The following is a 25,293-nucleotide window of genomic DNA, read 5'->3' on the forward strand; positions in this document are numbered from 1 at the left end:
GCTATTCACTACATGCTATTCACTACATGCTATTCACTACATGCTATTCACTACAGTTCTTTCCTATTTGCAGAGGGTGTTTTCCTTCCTGGACCCCATCGTCACATACCAGAATCAATAGATCGAATATATATGTGTGTGTATAGGATATGTATAGATTTACATATGCATAATTTAAAGGATATGCATAGATTATATATGTATATATACACATAATGTATAATGTATATTGTATAATATATCATATACAAAATATTATATTATTTATTATAATTATATATTATAATATATAATCCATACATATATACATATATACACATGTCTATACATATATAATCTATGCATATCCTCTAGATTATTTTAATTATTGTATTATTTAATTATTTCCAGATTTCTTACAGCACCTAATAAAATATAAATGCTATGCAAATTATTGTTAGGATGATTAGAAGAATGCCAAGAAAAGTGAGTTTTCATGTTTAACCCTTGTCAACTTTTTCTTCTAATACTGAAATGCTGAATTAGTTGAATAGGCCACTGTGGTATTCATAGATAAGGTATTCAACTATTTTAAAAACCACTAAAAGGGCAGATTTTAAAAGTATTTTAAAAAACAAAAATGCTATCTGAGGTAAGATAGATCTGCTATTCACGACTTGAATCATTTTACAAAGTAGGTGTATGCAATAGCTCAGATTGAGAATGCTCTCCAAACCCTGTGTAAAGGCTTGGCCCCATATTGACGTTATTGATAAGTACTGGAACCTTCTAGGGAGGAAGGTTTCATATCAGTGGAGTGTAGTTCTTGGAGGGAATTATAAGACCCTGACATTTTCCTTTCTCACTTTTCAAACTGGTGAATAGCCTTCCTCTACCACATAGTCCTGACATGATGGATTATCTCACTACAGGCTCAAAAGCAAATGATTCCAGCTGTCCAGGGACTGAAAATACTGAAAAAATAAAACTTTTCTCTTACTAAGTCAATGATCGCAGGTATCTGTTACACTAATTGAAAGCTGAGTACTACACATATTTAAGAATTTCATGTTGTAATTTGTAAATGCATACAAATCTATTTTCCAGTTAAGAAAAAAAAGTTTATCTACCAATGTGAGAGAATAGAAGTGATACTTCAATCTAATTTGGTCAGATAAGAGGCTATTGTGACTGTACCATGGAGACGGCCACACCCTAGAAGAATGAAGAGGACTTTTATAGTTATCTTGGAACAGTGGAGCAGTATGTCTCAGTTGTCTTATTCCAATGAGAAGCTAAGTCATTTCACAAATGCAATAATTCAGGTCTCCTGATATTTCAGTCACAGGCTTAAAAGGCAAGGAGAGATACTGTTCATAACCAAATATTTTCTAGAATTTTCAAAAACTCACTCATAGGCTACCCTGTTGGATCCGACTCTTCTCTCCCCACAAAATGATGTAAAGTGGTACCTGGAGACTGAATAAGAATATGTGCTTGTTGTGGGAATCATCAATTCTATGTGAACTCCAAAGAGCTAGACATCTCTTTTTGACCATGAATTTGTTCCTCACATTGGGAAGGGCCCACAAAACCCTCCAACAAATGAGCAAAGACTAGAGGTTGAATGACTCATGAGATTCCATTTTCTTATGTTCTTTTTTCTTTTGTTTTTTTTTTCTGAAATTTTATACCATATAAATTACTTCAGAGTAATGAAGCACATGAGCACAATTATTTCACTCTCACTTCTATTACGGTATGTTCAAACTGAATCCAGGTTTTGAATATTGGTAAATAATCCTCGTGGGAGAATGATAGCAGTAAAGGTCTAAAGCCAGCCTGCTTCTCTTCTTCACGCCCCTTCCCAGGCTGCTCCTGCTCCTGGGGTCTCTCTAGAGCTAGAGTTCATAGACTAGCACCAGGCCTGTCCAGCTCAGCCTTACAGCAGACTGTATCCACCCTCTCCGATCCTGCTGGACTTATCTCAAGATTGCTCCAGACAGTTCCAGCAGAGGAGCTTTCTGAGTATGAATGGGAGTACTACCCTTGGTATACCAGAAGATAAAAGCATTAAATACCTGCTGTTACCCCAAAGAAACGAGAGTTGTATCACTCCCTCATGAATATACTTCTGAATCTATCCCACACCTTTCTGAGAGGAACGCTGCCTCAGATCTCCTCAGCAGTACCTTGCTTGTTGATACAATCCATTGGAAATCTTTTCTTCTCTGTTCCATTTTTCCAGGTTTCATATTTGCTTCTGGCACCCCACCAAGTATACAATGTATATCTTACAATTCATTTTTGTGGGAACCCAAACCAAGGCAGCCAAGACAATCACCAATATTTCTCCTAAGATATGGTGTCAAAACTGAACTTCTACCTCCCTTTCTTGACTGAACTGTTCTAGTATACCATAGGGACTTTAATTAGGTAACACGGAGGACAGTGCCTTCCACTTAATCAGGAGAAATGAGGGGAAGTGGCCATATGCTGTACCATATTATCCTCACAGTGGGGCTACAGATAATGATGAAGGACAGGTTCTGGAAAGATATCTCCAGTTTGGACCACAGCCTTTAAGGTCTCTTGGCATAAGAGTGTCCTATGACAGGGCAGGAATAATCTTAGATTATTAAGAGTTGGTTAGCTTCAGAATGGATGACTGGCAGGTAAAGCTTAATAGTCTCTTGGGGGACTGCATCATAAGCTCCTGCATTATGGATGGTGCAAGGCAATGAGATAACGAAGTAGCATCTTTACTCCTCAAGCCTCTGAGCAACACCATGAATCACTGTTATACAACTTGAATATGTGAATCTTGTAAGTACATTTCTAATTTTACATTTATTATCTAAGTGTGCATATATAGGCACTTTAAGTTATTCTAAAGCACATCTCACAAATATTATTTTAAGAAGTTTGACATTTTTTTAGATCTATCTTTTAGATTTCTGCTTTTATACTTACTTCAAAAATACAGCATTCAGGAAATGTGTATCAGACCAAAAATTGACAAAAAGTTAGAAAGGAGCAGGCTGGTAATGTAGAATAAAGTAAGTTCACTACATTTTATTTTCCAACAGAGTCTGGTTGTAGCAAACAATCAGGTGGCACTTAGTGTTACAGGAAATGGGTAGATAGAGGTTTTTTTTTTTGTGATGAGGCTAATATTTACCAAACAAACTGAGAAAAATATATTAAATACTGGATGTTGAAAATATATTTCAGTGGTAGAACTCCTGCCCTCCAAAGTGCAAGGCCTTGGGTTCATTCCCGAGCACTGGAAATAAAGAATACTATAAAATGTTATTTTACAAAGATCCTGAAAAACATACTAAGGATTAACTTTAAAATATGCTATTTTCTACTTTCAAGATAACCTTGTTGGAAGTTTCTGACATTCTAGAGTAGACTCTAGCACAGCTTCTAGAAGTTATGGCCACCTTTCCTAATCCAGTGGCTGACTGCACACTCTGCTTCTTCTTTCACAGACTCCCTGGCTTAGATAACACATGTTCACTCCTTACAGTGCTGGGTCCGGGGTCAGTGAGAAGGGGCAGTGTGGGGGGTGTTAGCTAACACTGAAGCCCTGAGAAAAGCCCACTGGACGCCTCATAGTGGAGGCACTTTTATACATCTCTAAGAAGAGTTTTTAGTGCAGTCACCCTATAATAATGACAGAGTGCCCCCTTCCTTCGCACCAGGCATCATAAGCTATGAGATGAAAAGCCAGGAATGGGCTGCCTCTTTTACGACTGGTTAGTGGGTTTCTACAGAATCCCCAAACATTACAGCCTGTTGCCATTGACCTTGGTGACCCTCTAGACTGAATTTGATGGTAACACCCTATCGCCGGAGAGACCAAATCTCTTAGTCACAGGTCGTAGAGAAACTGAGCTGATACTGACCTTAATTCTACTGGCTATCTTTAATAGTAATGGAAGGTGGTATGCATGTTATCAGGGAAAAAAAGGAAACAATAGTCTTACCCGTATGTGACTCCTATGAGTGACAAAAATGGCTGGCCTGGGAAGACATGTCTATTGGTGTAACGGTGGCATGAAAGTTTTGGTAGTAACAAACACTTTCTGACTACATTAAAGGTTCTTCTATAACACAGCACTACAGTTAGTGGAATGATATGTGGCTACGGACATGTTAGGCCCTAGGCCTATTATTCTGCCAATAGAGAATATTAAACTCCTAATGTCTTATCACCATACCCACACATTAATGAATCTCTCAGTGCTAGTCAGATAAACTTTTTTTTCTTTCACTAGAAGACAATGAGCACGAAGATCAATGAGACAAGAATAAGAGACTGGAGTGCTATCTCTAAAGGAGACATCTATAAAGCATCCTTTCTCCTAAGGCTCAAGGATCATTGCAGAAGAGGAGGCAGACATAAGAGCCAGAGGTGCTAGATGACTACAAATCAACAATGCTTTTCAGAAACAACAGGACAGTTGCACATATGACCTCATAGTGTGGTGAGGCATGCACTAGACTTGCCCCAAATCAAGCTGGGCAAAATCCAAGAACGGGAGAGTGGGGAGGTAGTTTCAAAATCCCAGTCCTAGCCAAGCAGATATTGGCAATTGCTAACTTCTGGAGAAGGAGTCATTTTTCTTCAGGCATAAAGGGCATGAAAAACTACCCATATTTTAATATATGGTCCTAAACCTATGAACAGAAAGATGGCACTAAGTGAACTCATTAGGTTTAAAAAAAACAAAACAAAACAACAACAACAAATCAGAACACATAAAATTTGGGGGGGAAGGTGGGATAGGGAATGAGGATAGATTTGGTCAAAACACATTCTAAACATGTATGAAATTCTCAAGCAACAAAAACAGAAAGAAAAAAATGGATTTGCCTACTGTACTGGGTCAGGGAGTCCTACAGTCATGGCAGCATATTAGGATGGTGGGAAGAGGTAACTCTAAGGGTAAAATAGTGGCACTCATATCTTGGTGGTAATCAACGGTTCTCTAATAGGACTTCAGGCCTCCTCAACAGAAGGAAAATAATGCCTGACACTGGACAGTTAGCCAACCATCCAGGGCTAGAGAGGTCATGGATCTTAGAGGAGAATCTACTACTATCACTTCACCAATCAGCATTATTCCTAAAATTCATTTAGGAATAATCTACTCTTATACTCACAGATAAATATAGCTCTCACCCCCTGATCAAAAAAACCTTCTCTTTGTTACAAAAGGAAACCATTTCAGAGAACCACAACAGATCAAAATATAGAGAAGTGATTGTAGGCTTAGAAGCCCAAATTGATACATTGACAACACAACTCCAGCACCTAAAGCTCAGGGAATATTATGGAAGAAGGGTTAGGAAGATTATAAGGGCCAGAGGGCTGGGAAAGCTGTTGTGAGACTGTGCCTCCTAAATATGGCAGGGAAGATTCACTGCTGATGCCTCAGCAATATGGCTGATTAATAAGGCCCAAATAACTACAACACCAATAGAGGTGCTAACAAGGGAAGCAGAAATCTCACGGGATTCCATCCATAGGCAAAGAACTGCAGACAACCAAGGAATGCAGAGAGTTCCAGGGATGATGCCCCTAATTGATAATCAAATATAAGGGTCAGCCCCAAATCACACACATACAAATAACACTAAAAACACAAAACGGGTTGTATTTATAAATGTAACAAAAACAATGAAAGAAAAAGAGATGGTGATTTCACAAGGGAGCAAGGAGATACGTGAGAGCTTTGAGAAAGCAGAGGGAAAGGGAAAATGATGTAATGTTATGAAAAAACACTTGCGAAGAAAGAAAAGGTAGGAAGAGTCACTTGCAAGAAGCGGAGTTCAATCATTTCTTGCCAAATAAATACAGCAACACATCAAGGGGCATCAGCAGAACAGTAGCCCCATATTCAGTTGAGAAATATGCCACTACACCACTCCAAGATGTAATGACAGCTTATGGACCATCAGTACCTATTATTCTAATACTGACGGAAAAAATTGAGAAGTTTATCCTTAGAGTCTACCACATAAAGACTGAATAATCCTCAAATACATTTATGATTACATCTTAATTATTTTTTAAAGCACTATATGATAAATAAAACCAACAAAACTTTTAGGGTTAGATTTTAGGTGTCATTGTTAAAGGAAAGTTATGAAATTTGGGCTAACTGTGCTAGTACAGGAATCCGCCGATCATTGTACTGGGGATGAGAGAGAGAGATGATGAATCTGCGTCACCTTGTCTTCTCTTAGTTTCCAGGGCAGTAATTTCTTTTTGGAAGAGTTCTATGGTGAATATTTCATTGACAGATTCCACTGGAACCAACTTGGGACAATAAAAGAAACACATTGATTGGGACTAATCCAAAGTTGAGAACAATGAAAGGATGCACACAGAGAGTGAGAAGGAGGGGCCAAGCACAAGAAGAAAGAGTAGAAGGGATGGATAATGGTAGCTCAGCCAACACTCATCTCCAAGAAACTAGAAAGTTTACTTTGGCTTATAGAGTAGCATCTCCAAATAGTCACAGGAATGACTGGAAGATACATCTACCTAAGTACAACCAGAGGGTTTCCCTGAGGACACTGAACTACTATTTATATATGAATGGTATTTAATGGATAAAGTGTTTGGTTTGTGTTGCCTTGACCCAAATACCCTGGTCTGGTATTTCCAGTCCTCCACTGTAAATTGGGGTGTTTTTCTCAGCATCTGATGATTGACTGAATGATGGATCTGTCGTTTAGGTCAAGAAAGTTTATCGATTGTCCCTATTATCCATTGTACCTAAAATAGGTCTCTGGCTCCTACTTTCATCTGTTCATAAACAAGGTGGAATAGCTTCTGAATGCGTCTCTCAGCTTCTAGCTGATGCCTCACCTTTTCTCCTCACGTTAGAGTTGACCCAAGGTCCTCCTCAATACCCCTGATTCTGTAAGTTCCAGTATGTTCCATCCTCGGCGCTTACCAGGCTGGACTTGGGCTTATCCAGTTTGTATCCTAGCTATGCACTCTCGGACTAACTACACTCTTGCTTCAGGGGTCATTTTCCTTATGTTAAATTGGGATGGTAATTGTCGTTAGATGAGACCTGAGAATGAAAAGAGTGAAGCATGTAACATTTTTAGGCTGGAAACTGGTTTACAATAAGGGCTACATAATCATTAGCTGGTGACAGTGTTGTTATCTGGCATTTCTCACGTGCTCCTGTGTTTTTCCTGCTAGACTGTGAAGTCCTTGGAGGGCAAGAACTGTACTTTTTAATTACATTACATCTTACTAAAAGTTAAGGCCAAATAAAAATCTGTTGGTGGCTGTAACACACACCAGCAACTTTTAATTGGTTGCTTTGTTTAGGCCAGACAGTGCGCTAATTCACTAAGAATGAACTGAGGAGCAACGTAGATACTGTCTTTCTCCTGATGAAACCTAAATTATGTGACTGTGGGGGTTAAAGATAGAGCTGTATAATGGCTGCTTAACATGCTCAGGGGCCTGAGATTTATCCTCAGCAATGCAAATTGCCCTTCCATATCCCTGGACCATATAAGAGGGGACAGGGATGTAGCTCAGTTGGTAGAGTGCTTGCTTAGCAGGCTTGAAGACCTGGATTCCACACCTAAACTACATAAACTAGGCCCGGTATCACATGCATCCAATCTCAGAACTACGAAGGTAAAGGCAGGAGGATCAGAAATTCAAAGTCATCCAGGTTTGCATAGTGAGTTCAAGAGCAGCCTGAGCTACATGAGGTAGCTCATGAGCAATGGAGCATGCAGAAAAGTACCCCAATGCCGTGCTGTGCCCCTCAGGTGTAGTGAGGAAGCTGGGCGAGCAGGAGAGAGCGCCACTTGGCTTGATTTGTGGCCATCCCCCTCTAATAATGCACCTGGCGTCTTATCAGCTCTGCCTGTACCAGTCTCTCTGTGTCTCTGTCTCCATCTCCCTGTCTCTCTCTCTCCAACACACACACACAGACACACACACACACACACACACACACACACACACACACACACACACACCACTTCTGAACAGTGCATCCAGCATCCAGGGCCTCCAGCTGCTTTGGGCATACTGCTGTCTAAATAACAGTATAAGTTTCATTGCCCGTAACAACAATTAAATTTAGACAGTTTCTATTCAAATATACTTCTAATTTTTCCACACATGAACAACAGAAGGCCAAGTCTGGGTTGGAGGGAACTGGTTTTGGGGTGCATTTCAACGTTCAGGGTGAGTCCCATATTAACCATCTTACGCCTTACATATGATTACAATCAGGTATAGGCATATGTAGCTGGAAATGAAAATATGATGTAATCTACCAATCAAAATAGAGAATCATCAAATAATCCATGCCTTTTAGAACCCAGCCCATCCCTCACTAGACTCTCTAAAGAAAACCTCAGGTAGTAGCCGGGGCTGTTGAGCTCTTTCTCATTCATGTGGCCTGCTCTTTTTTTTTTTGCAATGCATCTCTTTCTGATCTGTGCTGTTTGATTTACTTTTTAAATAAAACCTCCTTGCTCCATTTGCAATCGTCCTTATTTTCAGGTGGAAACACCTGGCCTAGACACTGGCCACTATTAGCAGCTGGCCATCACATTTTCTTCAAGGGAAAAAAGGCATTAAAGGAATTCAAGAAGTGTGCTGTAGCCTTCTCAGTGACTGGGCCCAAGGAGCTGTCACATTTTATTTAAAATAAGAAAAAAGTCATCGTGAGCTTTGACATATACAAAGTCAGCTGATTGAAATAGGGTTCAGATCTCTGTATGTTCCTGCGACTTGCTCAAAATATCTGTCTGTTCAACATGTTAGTGTGTGAAACTCATGACAACATCAACACAGTGTGTTCCACACTGACTGGATGCCATGCCCCAGGGCTCTGTGCGGCTTCGGTTTGTCCAGACCTTTTCTATTAGCTACACGGAGAGTGTGTAGCTTTGCCACATGCAGCACTGCTGACGGAGTGACTGGAATATAATCTTGGAACAAGAAATTAGTGAAACTAATAAAAACACAATAGTGTGGTAGACGAGTCAGATGTAAAACTGAGAGCAGGCAGAAGTCAACATGTGATTGTTTACTGATGGGATCACTGACTTTAAAACAGCATAGGCAACGGAAAATCCTCCATGTTCCTTGAAAACAGCCATGGGAAAAGAGCAAGGAGGACATAGGTGCTTGCCTTTTCCTTCTCCTGCTGGATTAGCTGACATTCAGGAAAGCCTTAATGTACATGCGTGTGCACCTCTGTGTGTGTGTGTGTGTGTGTGTGTGTGTGCACTTGTGTGTGTGTATGTGTGTGTAAGCATGTGTGTGTATGTGTAAGAGTGGAGGGAAAAAAGGAGAGGAAGAAGTGTATGTAAGTGTTTCTGAATTCAGGGCAGGTCAATGTACAAAGGAAAAGGAAATCTCCACTGTAATGTAACTAATTCTATTATTTCTCTTCTCATCTGATCTATTTTAGCGTTCAAGTGAAGGGCAGCCCTGGGCCTGCCGCCCTACCAAAGTGCTCCGCTCGCTGCCTCATTTGAAGTATAGCAAGGACCACACCCATTTCTGACACGTATCTGATAGGTGTTCAATCAACTCATTGCCCTTCTCCCAGCTCCACAGGAAGGAGACACTTGGGGGCTCAGAAACTCTCAGGGCACTTACACGCTTCATGTGTCACACGTGGCTGACCCTGGCTGACGGGAAAGGTGTAGACACAGCCTAGCCTACTGTGTGTCCTTCCTACAGAAACTCCTCTCTCATTGCTGAATGGGAGTCTGTTGAGACTCAGGATAACTGGAGATCATTGCCTGAAAACAAGGAGCCTCAATTAATTTGTATCTCTGAATGTCGGCCTGGAACATGTCCTTTCATTATGGATTTTACTTGTATGAGAAAGTAACTGTTCTCTGGATTTTGTGTTGCAGTGACTGACATTAACCTCAAAGAGTTACTGAAAGAACCAAGTCAGATGCTGTTTGGAGGACTTTTGACATCCCTATTTTTTGATTGTTGCTATTCCTCAAATCTACCCAATAAGGATTTATTTTTAAAACACTCTGGGCACAATAATTTCATTCCTACAGAAGGACTTCAAAATAAAGGTAGAAGTTGGCACAATAGCATGATGTGACAGCAGAGATATTTTGAGGTTAAGGAAAAGTAATACAATTATAATTTTTAACACTGGGGTCCAAAATATGCAACATATTACATGTAAATCAGTGTGTGCCTCTCAGAAACTCTGCCTCAATGACTGGAATTCTTTACGTGCCTCAAATTAAAAACATAAAAAAATACACTGCCTTTATTATTTTCCTCTTGCAAAACTAGCAAAATGTTTGTGTGACAACATTCAAATGTAGTTTCCTACAGAATGGTGCCTGACACGTAAGAGGAAGCTATTTTTTTTCCCCTTTCAGAAATCTTGTTATGTGGTCTGATAAGAAGATAGAGTCTTTGCCGTTAGAACCACAGTAAAAATCCTAGGCCATACGGTTACCATATGTCCCCACAAGCAGATGTCTGGATCTCCTTGTGCTTGATGAAAAGGGGAGGTTGCTCAGTTACAAGTATTCTACACAGAGGAGAGAGAGGCCGTAGAGTAAATGAAAGAATCTAATTGTAAATGAAGGTGACACTGTGCAGAGAATAGCACTAAAGCAAGAGTCTCATGGTTTGGGGATGCACTGGAGGAGATTCCTGAAGGGGATTATGCTATGGACCGGGATTGGTTAGGAGACTTAGGGATGAAGCAATTACTTTAGTCTATACCCCTAGGTGGATCTGCTGGTCCTCCTACTGACCCTAGTAAACATCAGTGTTAGGTGATACCTTTGTACTCAATTTTCCTAGACAAGTATATACTAGCACTCATGCTTGGAAAGAAGTTCCAGACAGCAGAGGCAGAAGGTAGGAAAGTCAGAACATCGGGGCCTGGAGCTCGGAGTTATCTTCAGACCCTAAATAACTAGTCTTAAGTTGATTTGACAGATGTATCTGTCTCTTTATATGTCTAGAAGGCAGACGCGTGTGGAGAGGAGTAACTGATTTTGTTTCACAGAGTGTCAAAAAATGTGGTTGCCAAGGACAACATCCATGGGTCTGTAAGAGAGCTGAAGCGGTCTGAGGAGTTTCCTGCTTCTAAACACTTTATTGTTATTATTATGAGAGTGATACATCCTAGGTCAAGGTGCCTTTCTCCATACCACGCTGGGTAACAAAAAAGGCCTGTGTATTCTTTGCAGCATGCATGTGCATGCGAACACACACACACACACACACACACACACACACACACACACACACACAGAGTTTAGAGGACTGTCACTGTTCCTTTGGCCTGAAAGAAACAACCAGTTTGCTATTCCATTTCACTTTGGCCTCCTGAAAAATATCAGGACTCATTACCAAATAAAACAGGAAGATGAATTTACTATTAAATGCCATTGATGCATATTAAGAAATTTTGTCTTTGTAATTTGTTTTAAAGTGTTTCACTGAAAGTTGATCTCAGAAAAGAGTGGTACTCACAGACACAGAGAACTGGACAGAGAAGGAAAGAAAAAGACAGAAGGAGACACCAAAAATACACAAGAGGAATTAATTTGATTGTAGTGATCTATGATGTATTAAAAATAATTAGAAGAGCATTAAAGTAGTCAATGAATAGAGATGATTAATGTTAGAGGACTAAGGAGAAGGAAGCGCTTGCTACGAGATTTGATTATTAGTATTATGTATGTGTATCTAATTATCACACAGCGCCCCATAAATAAGGGCAAACAAATGTCATCATAAAACAGAGAGACCTGGGCTTAGGAGATGGTAAAGAGCATGTAAGCAAAAGACTTGCATTTGCATCTCAAAATGCATGTATTTCAGCTGTGTTATTCATAACAGCCTTATTAGTAATAGCCAGAAACTGGAAACAATCTTGATGTCCCTCAACAAAAGAATGGATCAAGAAAATGTGGTACATTTACACAGTGGAATACTACTTAGCTATTAAAAACAAGGAGATTATACAATTTTGCAGGCAAATGAATGGAACTAGAAAAGAACATCCTGAGTGAGATAACCCAGACCCAGACAGACACACATGGTTTATACCCAGTTATAAGTAGATTTTAGCTGGATAGTACAAGATAACTATACTATAATCTTCAGACCTAAAAAAGTCTAAGTAACAAGGAGTGCCCAAGGGAAGATGCTTGAATCTCACTAAGAAATAGAGTAGAGATAGGAAGTGGATGAAGAATGCAAAGTGTAGGGAGAGGGTGTAGGGAGGAGAACAAGGGTGAGGATCAGACAAGGCAGAATGGTGGTGGGAGGCCAGAGGGCTGGGGAGAGAAGGGAAACTGAAGGGATAGGCACCCCTGAGACAAGCTGGATGTCCTGAGAGGACATGAAAGTGACTTTAGCTGAGACTCCTAACTGGGGAAGACATGGAGACTGGAGAGGCCACCTCCTAGCCAGGTAGGACTTCCATTGGAGGGAGAGAGACACCAGCCCACCCACAAGGCCTTTGACCCGAAATTTACCTGTCTACAAGATGTTCAGGGATAACGATGAAATAGAGATTGAGGAAATGGCCAACCTGAGACCCACCCCCACAGGAGAGAGCCACCCCTGATGCTATTAATGGTACTCTGCTAAGACTGCAGACTTAGCAGGAGCCTGGCATGTCCTCTGAGAGGTTCCACCCAGCAGCTGATCTAAACAGAGTTTGAGCCCCACAGCCAAATATTAGGTGATTCTCAAAGAGTATTGTGGAAAGTGTATGTGTGGGGGCTGGGGGGTAGGGATAGAAGGTCCTGGAGGGTACAAGAGTTCAAGAAGACACACATAGACAACTATCCTAGGCCCATGGGGGTTTACAGCCAAAGAGGCCTAGACCTAGGCCCCTGACACATATGTAGCTGATGGGCAGCTTGGTCTTCAGAGCAGGGGCTGCCTCTGACATGGACTCTGTTGCCTGCTTTTGGCACAGTTTCCCCTAACTGGGCTGTCTTGTCTGGCCTCAGTGGAAGAGGATGTGATTAGTCCTGATGAGATTTGATGTGCTGGGTGGGTCTGAGGGGGGGAAGGGCCTCCTTTTTCTGAGGAGAAGGGGAAGGGAAAAGGGGAAGGGGGGTAGGACCAGGGGGAGAGGAGGGAGGGGGCTGTGATTGGGATGTAATATGAATAAATAAATACATTTAATAATAATAAAAAGAACACATGTAAAAAGCCTGGGTTGGAGGGAGGAAAGTACACCCCTAAAGCTGATTGGCCAGCCAGCCTAGACAAATTGATGACTTTCTGGTTCAGTGAAAAAATGTACCTCAAAAAATAAAGGTGGAAAGACACCTAACATCAGCCTTAGAAGCCCACACACCCAAGCGCACACATCGCACCCATGCACAATGCCGAAGGAACACGTGGCAGGAAAAATCAAACACCTCTAGGAGACAGAGCAACACATTTCTGCTTGCGCACATCTATTATTGAGAACTAGGAACAGAAAAGCTCTTCCTGAAACGTCTGTGAATTGTCCATAGCACAACTGTACTGGGAAAGATTCAAGAGCACATTTTCAAAAGTAATTTTTACCTTTGCTTATTTTGTATCACATTTATGGTATCGTGAAATAAAAAACTTAAGCTATGTTCTTTGATTTTTACAGATTGTTCACCAAACTATGTTTTGGGATGCTCAAAAGTCATGTTCTACCATAAAAGCAATAAACAATTAATAAAGCATTTAGTGATTGGATTGGATTTGTTAATATACCAAATGTACCTACTTGATTTTCTCCGAGCTCCTCAAAGCATGTCACATGCTGAGGGTTCTGCGAAGGGCCGTGCACTGAGAGTGCCTGACTTCGTAGTGTCCAAAGGTTCGAACTGACATCTGAACTCTCTTACTAAGGACCAACATCCTCAAGGATGCTATACACTTTCAGGCTTTACTATGTCTAAGCATAAGCACTGCCATGGCCTCTGAACGTGACAAATACATAAGCATATAAAGAACATATGTATATGTATTGCCTGATGTCTTTGTCTAGTCAAAACATGATAATGTGTCTGTGTGTCTGCCTGTGAAACAATGTCAGAATGTCTACCTCTTAGCAGAGCCTTAGCACGTGTGCCGACACAAATACATGTCCTCAAAGTTAACGCTAGCGCCTCCTCCGCCATCCGTTAAGTCAGGTCTTGATTTTTAATTCAAACACTGAAATGGTTGAATTCAATATGTTCCATGCTGGAATTCAATAGGCAAAATGTTTGCGAATCTCTGGGCTTTCCTGGGGAGTGGGGGAGGCTATTTCACAGAAAAACAGAATGATATCAGTTAGCAGATGTTCTGTATTTATCCAAGTTAGCTAAGAACGCAGCCTTTGCTAGGACTGTTCTAAAGAGTTCTTCCAAACATAATTTTCACACTAATTAACAAGAAAGTGATAAGTCAGATAAGATTAGACTCTAAGGATAGCAAAAAAGTATACTTTAAGGAGTCAAGCATTTTTAATACGAGAGATAAGATTTTAATTTGTAGACAGAAATAGCATTATCTGCTTTATTTTGTGGACAGATCAAGCTCAGATTCCCTGGGGCTAGCCTGGTCTTTGTGCTGGTCCTAGTACTGTGCTGGCACCTACCATCTCAGTGGTGGAGACAGTCACCCCTGAGCATCTTCTTCAGGAAGGTGGTGTTGGCTTCCCATGCGGGCACCGTAATCTGTGAACGTCCCACTCCCTTGTGTAAAACAGCGCAGCATTTGCATACAATGAGAACACATCTTGGCGTGTACTTCAAATCTCTGTACCGCGTTGTCACACTTTATCTCTTAGGGAGAAAGTGGCATGGGAACATTCTGTACATGGTCAACACAGATGCAAATTTTCCCGAACATTTCTGAACCTCAGCGGGCTAAGTCTGTGAATCCTATATAAATATTTTCTTTTATATGTTTTCACAAAAGAAAACTGAGGGTCAAGCTAAGATCACACAGCCGATGTGATGGCAATCCCAGATAAATTGCATTCTATCAAGCCTGCAAGATTCTGTCCAAGGAATTTAAAGCCTAGACCACTAAATTAGAAAATAATAACAGAGATTCTTATACAAATTAAGATTTATTTGAACTTAAATTTAGATTTAATCCATTGTATTGGATCCATTCCAGATCTATCAGTAACTTTCATATCCTGGTCTAGGGTTGATTTTGTCTATTCCCTAGGTCTTAGAATATGATCCAAGAAATTCATAGCTGAGCTAACTACTATATTACATCAACCATAATTAGTAGAGAAAATAATAAATGCAATGTTATTTTATTGGTTTTCCATTGCCATTTACCAATCTTTGACTAGTAATAAAAATTAAATAAACATGCTTTTAGCCTAATAGCATATAAATAATTATACATTTCTTATAGTTAATCTATTTTAAATATGTGTAATGAAAGCTTTTGAAAAGCTTATTAGAAAAGCCTCACTATGAATTATATTAAAATAACTAGTCTCACCCATAGCCAAGCAGTGAGCATAAATTCAACACAGGAAGGAGTTTAGGGCTGTGTTTCAAAATAAACTCTAGAACCCCATAGTACACGCTGTAAGCGCAGTGATTTTAAATCAAATATCACTGTTAGAGTTCAGTACAGAATCATGTGTGAGGAGAACCTCTCTGCAGACTGTTCCACAGGAAAGGAGTGCTCTAAACGAGCAGGTGCTCTGTGCCGAGTGGGAACTTCTGCGAGAGATGGGGTGCAAGGTGCAGGGCTTGCCCCTCTCATTCCCAGCCCCATGAGAACCAGGATAGCAAAAAGATAAACGATGTCCGTTTTGTTCGCAGTGCTATGATTATGTGACACACACGCATATTGAAATGCCAGGGCCCAGAGCGACTTGTAACTATTATGTGTCAGCTAAGATCAAAACGCTTATCCATGTTTGCCTCAGTTAGTGTGTAATAACCCCTGAGTCTGAAAACAGGCAGAGACGTGTCTGACTTGGATTTTGCTTCCATATTTCTGTACTCCAACATATTTTCAAAGGAAATTTACTTCTGAAACCAGGCATACCTGACAGACAACTTTTCCTACTAGACACCTTAATAATAGTAACAGTATTTCAGGAAAGCATCATAGTATGACCTGGGCATCACCCATCTTCAGTGGCAGGCTGTCTCTACTTCTCCACTCAGCCAGTTCTCTTGGGGAAACATCAGATAAAATTTCCCCCACATTTGTAAGGTTATAGAAAGTACAGCTTTCTGGCTATAGAAAGTATAAATCTCTTCTGGTGCATGGTTCTCAATTGGATTCTTTAAGAAACTCTGTTAATTTTGCTGCTTAAATTAAACATTGAGGGCTGACTGTGTGCTGTGTGGGGTTTTTAAGCAATGAGGTCTGCAACCTGCTCTCAAGCTTTTTATCCCCAGGCAGGGCAGATGTGCCGCACACGACTAACGCTGACACGGGAATGTGGTTTTGAAGTTCAATAGGCAAATACACAGGAAGCTGGGTGCCTTATCAATGAGCAGGGAGGAGGGAAAAGGTGGAGAAAGGTAATCACTTGCATATATAATTGTTATCACTGAAGCATTTGCTCAACTTACCGTGGAAGGAAGGAGGAGGAAGGAGCACAGAACAGAAAAAGGAGTAGGGGTGGGGGCTACTGACTGACGTAAGGACTGGATGTGGGCTTTCCAAAGTAGTCGGGATTTTATCACCGAGTGCTGAACAAGTCACAGGTGAACTTCTGCCCATGCAGCTGGGAAGTAACAGGTGTGCCTGGCATGCCTGCAGGCTAGGGAGCCTGAATATGATGCAAAAGGGTTGGGCTTTCCGCCTAGCAAGGGCATCTCTGAATGCCTTATGGCATCATAAGCTTGACTCCATGCTAGCGCCAAGGGCCGGATGAGGAAAAGTCAGCTAGCTATCTGCAAAGTGCTTATCTCCCTCATTCCTGGGTCCTGCTCACATTGCCCTGGAATAGCAACCCCAGGTTGCCTTTCCTGTCCCCTCCTTTTTTCCCACCCCCATGCCCACTGCCCAATCAGGAAGGAAGGCCCCTGGCTCCCAAGGCTGGGTTTGAGAGACAGAAAAGCAGATGGGATTTGGGTTCAGACAGGCTTGCTTTTCAAATCCTGCCTCTACCTTTTGTGTAATGAAATGGTTTTTTTTTTCTTTGTTTGTTTTTTGTTCGTTTGTTTCAAATGTCTTGGGTCTCTGTTACCTGCAAAGTTGAGATAATAATTTTAATGCTTAAAAACAGCAATGACATGTGCTTTACACCCATTCAGCTGGAAAGGTTAGAAAGAGTAAAGCTCAGCTGCTGCTGGAGATCTGTTTGTTACAGACTCTGGAGGCGGCCTTTGGCATTGTCTACTAAAGCAAGTACTCCGTAAAGCTGTTCACATTCCTGGAATCTTTCCCATACAAATAAAAACACAGTGTATGAGACTCGACAGGCAAGAGCAGCCATTGCAACATTGTTTGCATGACAATAAAAGGGACAGAAAGTGCTTGCTCATCATAGGAGAATTGCTGAATAAATTATGATATAGCTGAACTATGAGCCATGATGGGAGCTTTAAAGTAGATGAATTAGATCTACAGAGAGAGACTGAGAGGGATTTCCATGAAGGTGTGCTGCTCATATCAAAGTGAGATTCAGAAATGTAGGTAGAATATGAAACAATTTTATAAATGAGCAAACCTATATTTACTGATAGTTAAAATGTCTCAGTTTCCTGATGGGAAGTAGTCATATTTTGAAATGTGTTAAGGTGATTAACTCACTTCGATGCGAGTATTATAATATTATATAACACGCTATTATCATTTTTATTTAACATGTGATGATGTTGAGGTATAGAGAAACCAAGTAACGTGCCTATGATCACATTGTTTAGTCAAGACACAGATGAAATTTAGACCTGGGAAGCTGGAAACCAAAATTAGATGGTTAGGGTTTTTTTTTTTTTTTCCTGTACTTTACATTTTAAACAATTGGAAGGTGAGAAATAAATAAACAACAAAAAGAAAATTTCATTAAAATCAGATTGCATATGTTATATAGTCTACTTTGTTTATATAATACTGTGTGTTTGTAATACTCAGAGATACACAAAAGAATGGTCTTCATTGCAAATGTTAATTATCTCAGAGTAAAAAGATTGCTTTTTATGTTATTCATTGTCTTTGCATTGTTTGAATGTGCTACAAAAAACACATGCTTTTAAAAATAACTGTAAGTTATTAAAAACAAAATATTGGAACATATTTTTATTTGTTGAAATTTTCTTACAGAAATAATTATAACATTTACAAGAGTTAAAGAACGTTTCTGGCTTATACAAAATTTAAAACTGAACAATTTGAAACAATTGCAATGGAGATTAGGAGGCTCATTCATTAGGAGATAAACAATAAAGTTAGAGGATCAAAATTGGAGTAGAATTTAAAATCTGCTTTTATATTTAAAAGGTATAATTTCAAACAGATATGAATTGTAGAATATCATAAGAAATAAAACTTAATATATATATGTGGCTGCTGAGAAAAATGTCAGGTTTATATATCAGTGGTTTACAAATGTTAATTTCTGAGGTCATATTTTCTCTTCTTTGGTTATTTATTTAATAGTCACATCCTACTTTTAAAAATAAAAAATACACACATGCAATAAAGATATTTTATCTGTTTCCCTAGTAAATCAACAAAGGATGAGGAATTTATGCTGAAGAACTGATCATATACAGCACACACACACACACCATCTAAAATGCATGAGCCACACATTTCTGTTATTTACAATGGAGAAAACTGTAAATAACTGAATAATTCGATGTTAGGCCTCTGACAGTGTAAATGGTGGGACACCAGATGATAGAATGTCATACCTCCAATAAAAGTCATGCCTCTGAGGCATATTTAAAGACATGAGAGAATTCATGGTCTGCTGTTAAATGAAGCAGCAGAATAGGCTTTTAAAAATGTTTTGCAATTTAATTCTTAAAGGGGAAATCACGCTATGGTTTTAATTTTTATAAATTCAGTATGAGGACGTTTGAAAGTGAACACGTGCTGTTCCCATAAACACAAGTGCCGCCAGCTCATGTAAGCGTCACATGTGGGCCACATCAGCAGTGTGTCCCCTCCCATAGCTTCTTGTTCTTGTCTGCGTCCCCACGGCAGGCACACGTAAAGCTAGACACGTTCACCCTGCTCCTTCTGCTCCACCGAAGGACCTCAGGGCAGCCACCTTCCCGCAGTGCTTAGCAGACTGACAGCCCATGCGTGGGTAACAGAGCTGTGCACTGTGTTCAAGCCCCCTTTCCACGCAGACCTGCGATAGGGTACAGCTTTGTTCCTGCTCAGGCAGGTTTCCGGATGAAGCTCTCAGAAGGGCATGGTGGCCAATAAGGACAGGAAAAGGACTAAGAAACTTTAGACCAAGGTGGAGATGTTATCCTTCTCTTCAGCGATTTAGGTAAGAAATGGAAAACCAGACAATTCTGAGCTGGCATGGCTGGCCAGGCTGAGCGTGCTAAGGGCAGCTCCAAGAGCATCTCTTCTGCTCAGCACCTATTGCACGACCTCCTCTTTCCTCGTGGCTGTTTACCAGGCCAGTCATTTTGACCTCCATGAGGTCTGAAACCAGATTAAGGATTTAGAGATACTTTCTTGGGTGACATCCTAGCTCATAAATGCCAAACAGCACTGGTGTGACTTTCATGGAGTTCCAAAGAGACACAGCTCTCGGGTGTGCACCTGGGTATTAATTGATTTCGATTTTATTATTAATGAGCCTATGATTTGGTCTAGTTGACCTTCAAATTCAAATTAGGTACTGATTAAATAATAAGGCAGATGAATCCGGATGTGTTTGCACAACATTCTTTCCACCCGCCCCCAAGTAAGGTGTCTTGGAGAGGGTGAGGATGACATATGGAAGAGACGGAGACAGCCAGAAGAGAGTGCTCTGAGACCAAGGAGACACCTACACACTGAGCAGCAGCATTGGCTCTCCAGAAGTTCAGCCAGAGCACTAACTATTTGTGCATTTGACTCTCGTGCTTTGTGGACTTTCACCTGATTGCTTTCATGTTTGTTAACTCAAATAGAATTTGTTTTTCAAAATCTAAAGCATAAAATCCTCAGCTGGGCATGGTGGTGCACACCTGTGATCCCAGCACTCAGGGAGGCAGAGGCAGGTGGATCGCTATGAGTTCCAGGCCAGCCTGGTCTACAAAGCAAGTCCAGGACAGCCAAGACTGCAAAGAGAAACCCTGTCTCCAAAAAACAAAACAAAAAATCCTTTAAAAAGAGCATTCATAATAGTAAAGGGAAAATTTTCTCAACAGATAAGTTCTTGTTGTATTTTACAAGTAACGTCAGGACGCGTATCAAATGCCATGGTGTTTCCCAGGCGGCTTTACCTTGAAGCTAATGTCACCTCAGTCCTGGCTCTCAGATCTACGCTGTGCGGATGAGGCATTCGTTAGCATTCCTCCTCCTCATTTCTCATCCTCTCAACTCCACTCCCACCCCCTCCACAGCTGAGATGACTCAGTGTGAACGGAGTCTTCAGAGTCTGGATTGTAGTCTACGGAGACCTGTTAGCATAATCTGTGCCTCGCCACAGCAGTTGCAGTAAGCAGTTACGTGGGGTAAGTGGGCAAAAACACTCAGACTCCATTCCCAGTGGGAAGGACTTCTACGGTGCTTAAAGAGAATCACTAGCGTAGACAACACTTAGGTTCTAACACTTCTTGAGAATTTTTTTCAACTTTCACGTAACTATGTTTTTTTTTTTAATCCCTTCTGTTCCAGAAATGAAGACAGTCACCTCATTTTACTTGCTTGCTTTCAACTTCCACATTCTAGAAGATGCTAATTTCCAGTGAAGAGGAAAATCTTAACAAATGTAAACCCAGGCAACCGACAAGCAAAGCTGTAAATTGTGAGCATGGCACAGACACCCTGGGAGTCATTCTGGAAGGAGAGCCTGGCAATTCCAGACCGTGGGCGATTGAGTCCAAGACTCAAGAAGATGTTCCTTTAGGAGTGAAGTCTCAAAAGAGTCAAGAGAACAGGGTTCCTTCAGGACCTCTGATCAGCAGAAACTGTGCTGCCGCCGCTTACATTGGAGAGTGGCATAAGCATTCCTATACGTGACCTTATGACTGTGCAGTTCTGAAATAGCCCTGGTGTCACCGAGGACAGATATTTCTGCATGAAAGCTAATGACAGAAAAGGTTGGAAATGAATCCTGAACACTTAGGACTTCCTTTTAACCTCAACTTGACCTCAATCTTGGATGATTTCAATGGAAAATTCTTTTTTCTTAATTCTGATCTGTGCATCTGTCAATCTTGATGCCAGGCTGGCAAGCACCAGAGACCGCCCTCTGAATGGATAATCCATTTAAGAACGGTGTCCGTATAGGAACGCTAGTTGAGAAGATAAAGGCGAAATCCTCACCCTCTATGTTTGCTAATTGAAGCCAGATTACATGCTAACAAAACATGTGTTTTTCCAAGTAAAAAAGTTAATTGAAATTAACAATTTATTTCAACAAACTCCCTAACTCTTCACATTTAGTTTCATAAGGGAACTACATTTGTGATACATGACAACTCTTTGATGAAGTTAGCACCATTAAAAGTCTTATTTTTATGAAAAAAAAATTCCTAAAAGTATTCTGAAAAAATAATTGATCCTTGCGTGAGCAATTAACGGTGTGAGATCCTAAAAGCATCAAGAATATCACAAGCAGCGTGTTTTATGAAGGTGTGATATCGCCGAGCTAAACAACACAACAGCAAGAAATCTCAGCTTGAAGCATTCAAATTAGATTGTTCCTGTCTTACTTCTTAGACTCTGCATTCAACCTCATGATGCTTTTACATTTTTATGACAAGCTAAATGATTGAGATGTTCTTTGTTGATTTTTTTGCTTAAAATAAGTACCATTTCCTATCTTTCCTCTTTCATGATCAATATATCTCTATGTAAAATGACTGAGTGTTTCTCAAGAAACCACTGAGAAACTCTGACACAAATTACATTTTTACATTTGTCAAATATTTTTGAAATAAGAGATACCTGAACATACAATTATATAGCATGAAGGGAAGTGTCATTTGAAAAATGGCAATAAACAACAACAAAAAGAGATCAGTTGTATGGTGGACACTGTTGGTCCACTCAGATCTCCTTTGGGAAGAAACAGTTATTTTCCCGGGTACCCACAGACATCATGCCTTTCTGGCTTTTACAATTACATCAATAGATAGGGCCTGTTCTACCCAAGAGCGCACACATCCCTTCCCAGGAGAGCCAGCACCAGAATCTATGGCAGGCTGCCCCTGCCCTTGGTGGTTCTCTAATTCAGCTGGGATCCATCTCTTCTGACAGTGCATTGGAACTTCCCATCAGCTGGTCCTGTGTCCTTCCCTTTTCCATCAAAGGAGTTGATTTCTAGAGCTCTCTTTGATAAACAAGTCACTTCTGAATAATCTATTGTGGTCTGTCTTCTGGAAAGTCTGATCTATATGAGGGCCAGAGAAACAGCAAGGACACTGACCTGTGCTGCGGTATTGTGTGTGGTAGACCTTATCTTCTGAGCATGGGTGTTTGAATGCGTTGTGTGCGTGTATGTGTGTGCACGCGCATGCACACACAGGTAGGTGTGTGGCGACCAGAGGCGGTCCCTGAGCTCCCACCTCTACCGTAGAGTCTCTCACCAAGTCTGGAGCTTGCCTGGCAGACAGCAAGCCTCTGATCTGCTGTCCTCAAATTCCAGCGCTGGGGTTACAGGTGTGCCTGTCACTGGGACCTAGCAGGGTTTTGTTTTTCATTATTTTTTAGTTTTTGAGACAGAGTCTCATCTAGCCCAGACTGGCTTCAGATTTGAAGTGTAGCTGATGCTGGCCTTGAACTCCTAATCTAGCCTCTGACTCCTAAGTGCTGTGGTTACAGGAATGGGCCGTCACTAGTGGCTTAGGTGCCATCTGAGCTCAGAACGTGCTTTTACGCATTGTTTCATGCTCCCAGCCTCGAGGTAGACATCACTCTTGTCCTCAATACAGAAGGAAAAATGGACTTACAAAGAAGTGCACCATGTTTTTTACTTGCTAATCACTTACTTGTTCGCTAACTTGAATTATCTGTCAAAGGTCAGCAAAGTCGCTGGTGGCAGAGCTAGGATCAAGTCCCAAGCAGATAAGCCAATTATGTCAACTGCTTTCAAGTACTTGTGATTAAACCAAAGACTCACCAGGCAATGAGATATGGAATTAAACATGCCATTAAGTGAGCATTAAAAATTGAAGACTCTTTTGAATTCCTCAACAGATTCAAAGAATAGCAAGTCATAGTGGCAGGGTGAACCCATTTTCACATCACACCAGATTGAAAAAATGGATTCAAACTACACTTAAGTTCCAGGTAGATGATATGGTTTATAAGGCACCCATTTGTTCAAATAAAATAGTCTAGTCAGGCAGTCACACAAATGGCAGGTATCAAATAGTTCTTATGGAGAGACCCCCCCAATCAGGAGGGAGTGGGGAGAAAGCTCTATTTCATTTTCCTTATTTTTTTTAAAAAGCAGTTTGCATCTCTGTTTCATGGCACTTATCTCTAAACAGTGAAAATTTCTCCCAATTATCTTCTTTTTGGTTTACTTGGGTTAGCAGCAACATTTTCTCTTAGTGATAGTCTGTGGAATTGTGGCCTTGCCTCAGGTTTGTTTTTACGGAGACCCTTCGAATATTTCTTTCTTGGGCCATAGGGCCTCTTGTAGGGGGTCCTCAATTCCATGTTTTCAGACTTATGCCCGATGAGTAATTATAAACAGCAGAATTGACAAATTGTTGCATTTCAGAAAAAAACATTTCTCTCTAACCACACTCTCTGCTCCTGCTCTTATTTTACAAACATCATTTTTAGAGGAACAAATGTAAATGCAGATATAAATTCTGAAGAGGTGTGATACGGAATTGAGATGAGTGGGAGGAGTCCTTGTGTTCAAAACAGAGATGCTTAGGAAAATTGCTTTTGCCTGCTGTATCAGTTTTCCATGTAAACAAACCCCGCTCTGTATACTTTGAAGGGTCTGTGAAATTTGGATGTGATCTCATACCTTCATCTTTATGGACTTCAGCTTTGTCTTCAGAAGCAGGGCTGGCCATGGTTGTGGTGTTGACACCATCTACAAAACAGGAAGAAATGCTTCAGGCTTAATACCTTCAGGCTGTGGCTTTTCCTCCAGTACAGTTTCCTCCCCCTCAGCCAATGAAGGTCAGACTCCTTCACACACCAAATGGCTTTACAGGGTCTGATCCATATTTTATAACCAATGAAGCATAAATCTTCACGTAAGGTGGAGGCCAGGACACTACAAAATGTCTTCTGGGGAAGACTTGTTTGTTGGCCACAGCAAGCCAACAACTCCCGGACATTTAGCGTTCTCCGTACTCAAAGAACGGAATAGCACTTTCCTCTGTGGTGTGTGGTAATAATATATCCGTGCAAGGCTCTACAGAGTGCCTTAATGCATGTGATCTTTAAAAAACATTGTTTCTGCTTAGTTGAGCATTTTATCCTCCTGGCTGCCCACTTGGACAGTGTGGTTCTCTGGCTGTCAGCACTGTGGTTCAGGAGAAGGGGACCACTCAAAGTAAGGCACCCAGAGACGTGAAGGCATTTCATGTTGCCCAGTGATGGAGAAGACTGTGTCCTCCCCATAGCACCATTTAAGGCCAGTCAGAGCAGATCTCTCCTACTGGGCTCATCAGAACCGTGGGAATTTGATTCATGTTTGGCCTCCACAATGCTAGCTAATTAGCTACTATCATTAAAAATGTAAAATTAGGTTGCATTAAAGTCATCCGACAACTGGTAAAACAATATACATATTTTCTTATAGTTATTCAGTCACAAGCTTAAAGATAGAATACACATTTTAAGGAAATTTTCTTACTTTCTACCATTTGTCTGTTATGCATGGTTGTTGTTCTAGGCTGCATCTCTATTAGAACAGAGAATAGCCTCTCTGGAAGAGAGCTAGAGGGGCCAGGGTGGGTCACTTTCTTTTGCCTTCATCTTATAAACAGGCACAGGCCATCAGCCTTCCTTACTGTCACGGCACTTTCCATCTCCTTGCAGAGCAAAGCCCCCTGAAAGAAGCTGTGGCTAGTGCCTTGGGCTATGGCTTCTGAAGCCCTGCAGAAGCCATGAGTGCTTTTCCAGCAGTCTTCCTAACTCCCTCATCTAAGGTCCTGAGTCCTTCCTTCGACCTC

The 25,293-nt window shown here is 40.8% G+C and overlaps 1 protein-coding gene across 6 annotated transcripts in view; it reads right to left on the minus strand.

Annotated features, from left to right (window-relative positions):
• The window catches only part of Macrod2 (mono-ADP ribosylhydrolase 2), a 1,832,027-nt gene that overhangs the window by 101,739 nt on the left and 1,704,995 nt on the right, over positions 1 to 25,293 (minus strand). For all 6 annotated transcript variants that reach the window (XM_055602641.1, XM_055602643.1, XM_055602644.1 and 3 more), the window contains one exon: positions 24,135 to 24,203. In XM_055602641.1, coding sequence (XP_055458616.1) covers positions 24,135 to 24,203 — 69 coding nt within the window. The remainder of the gene's footprint in view (positions 1 to 24,134; positions 24,204 to 25,293) is intronic.

The sequence above is a fragment of the Psammomys obesus genome, unplaced genomic scaffold (assembly GCF_907164565.1).
Source record: "Psammomys obesus unplaced genomic scaffold, mPsaObe1.curated_primary_1811, whole genome shotgun sequence".
NCBI lineage: Eukaryota > Metazoa > Chordata > Mammalia > Rodentia > Muridae > Psammomys > Psammomys obesus.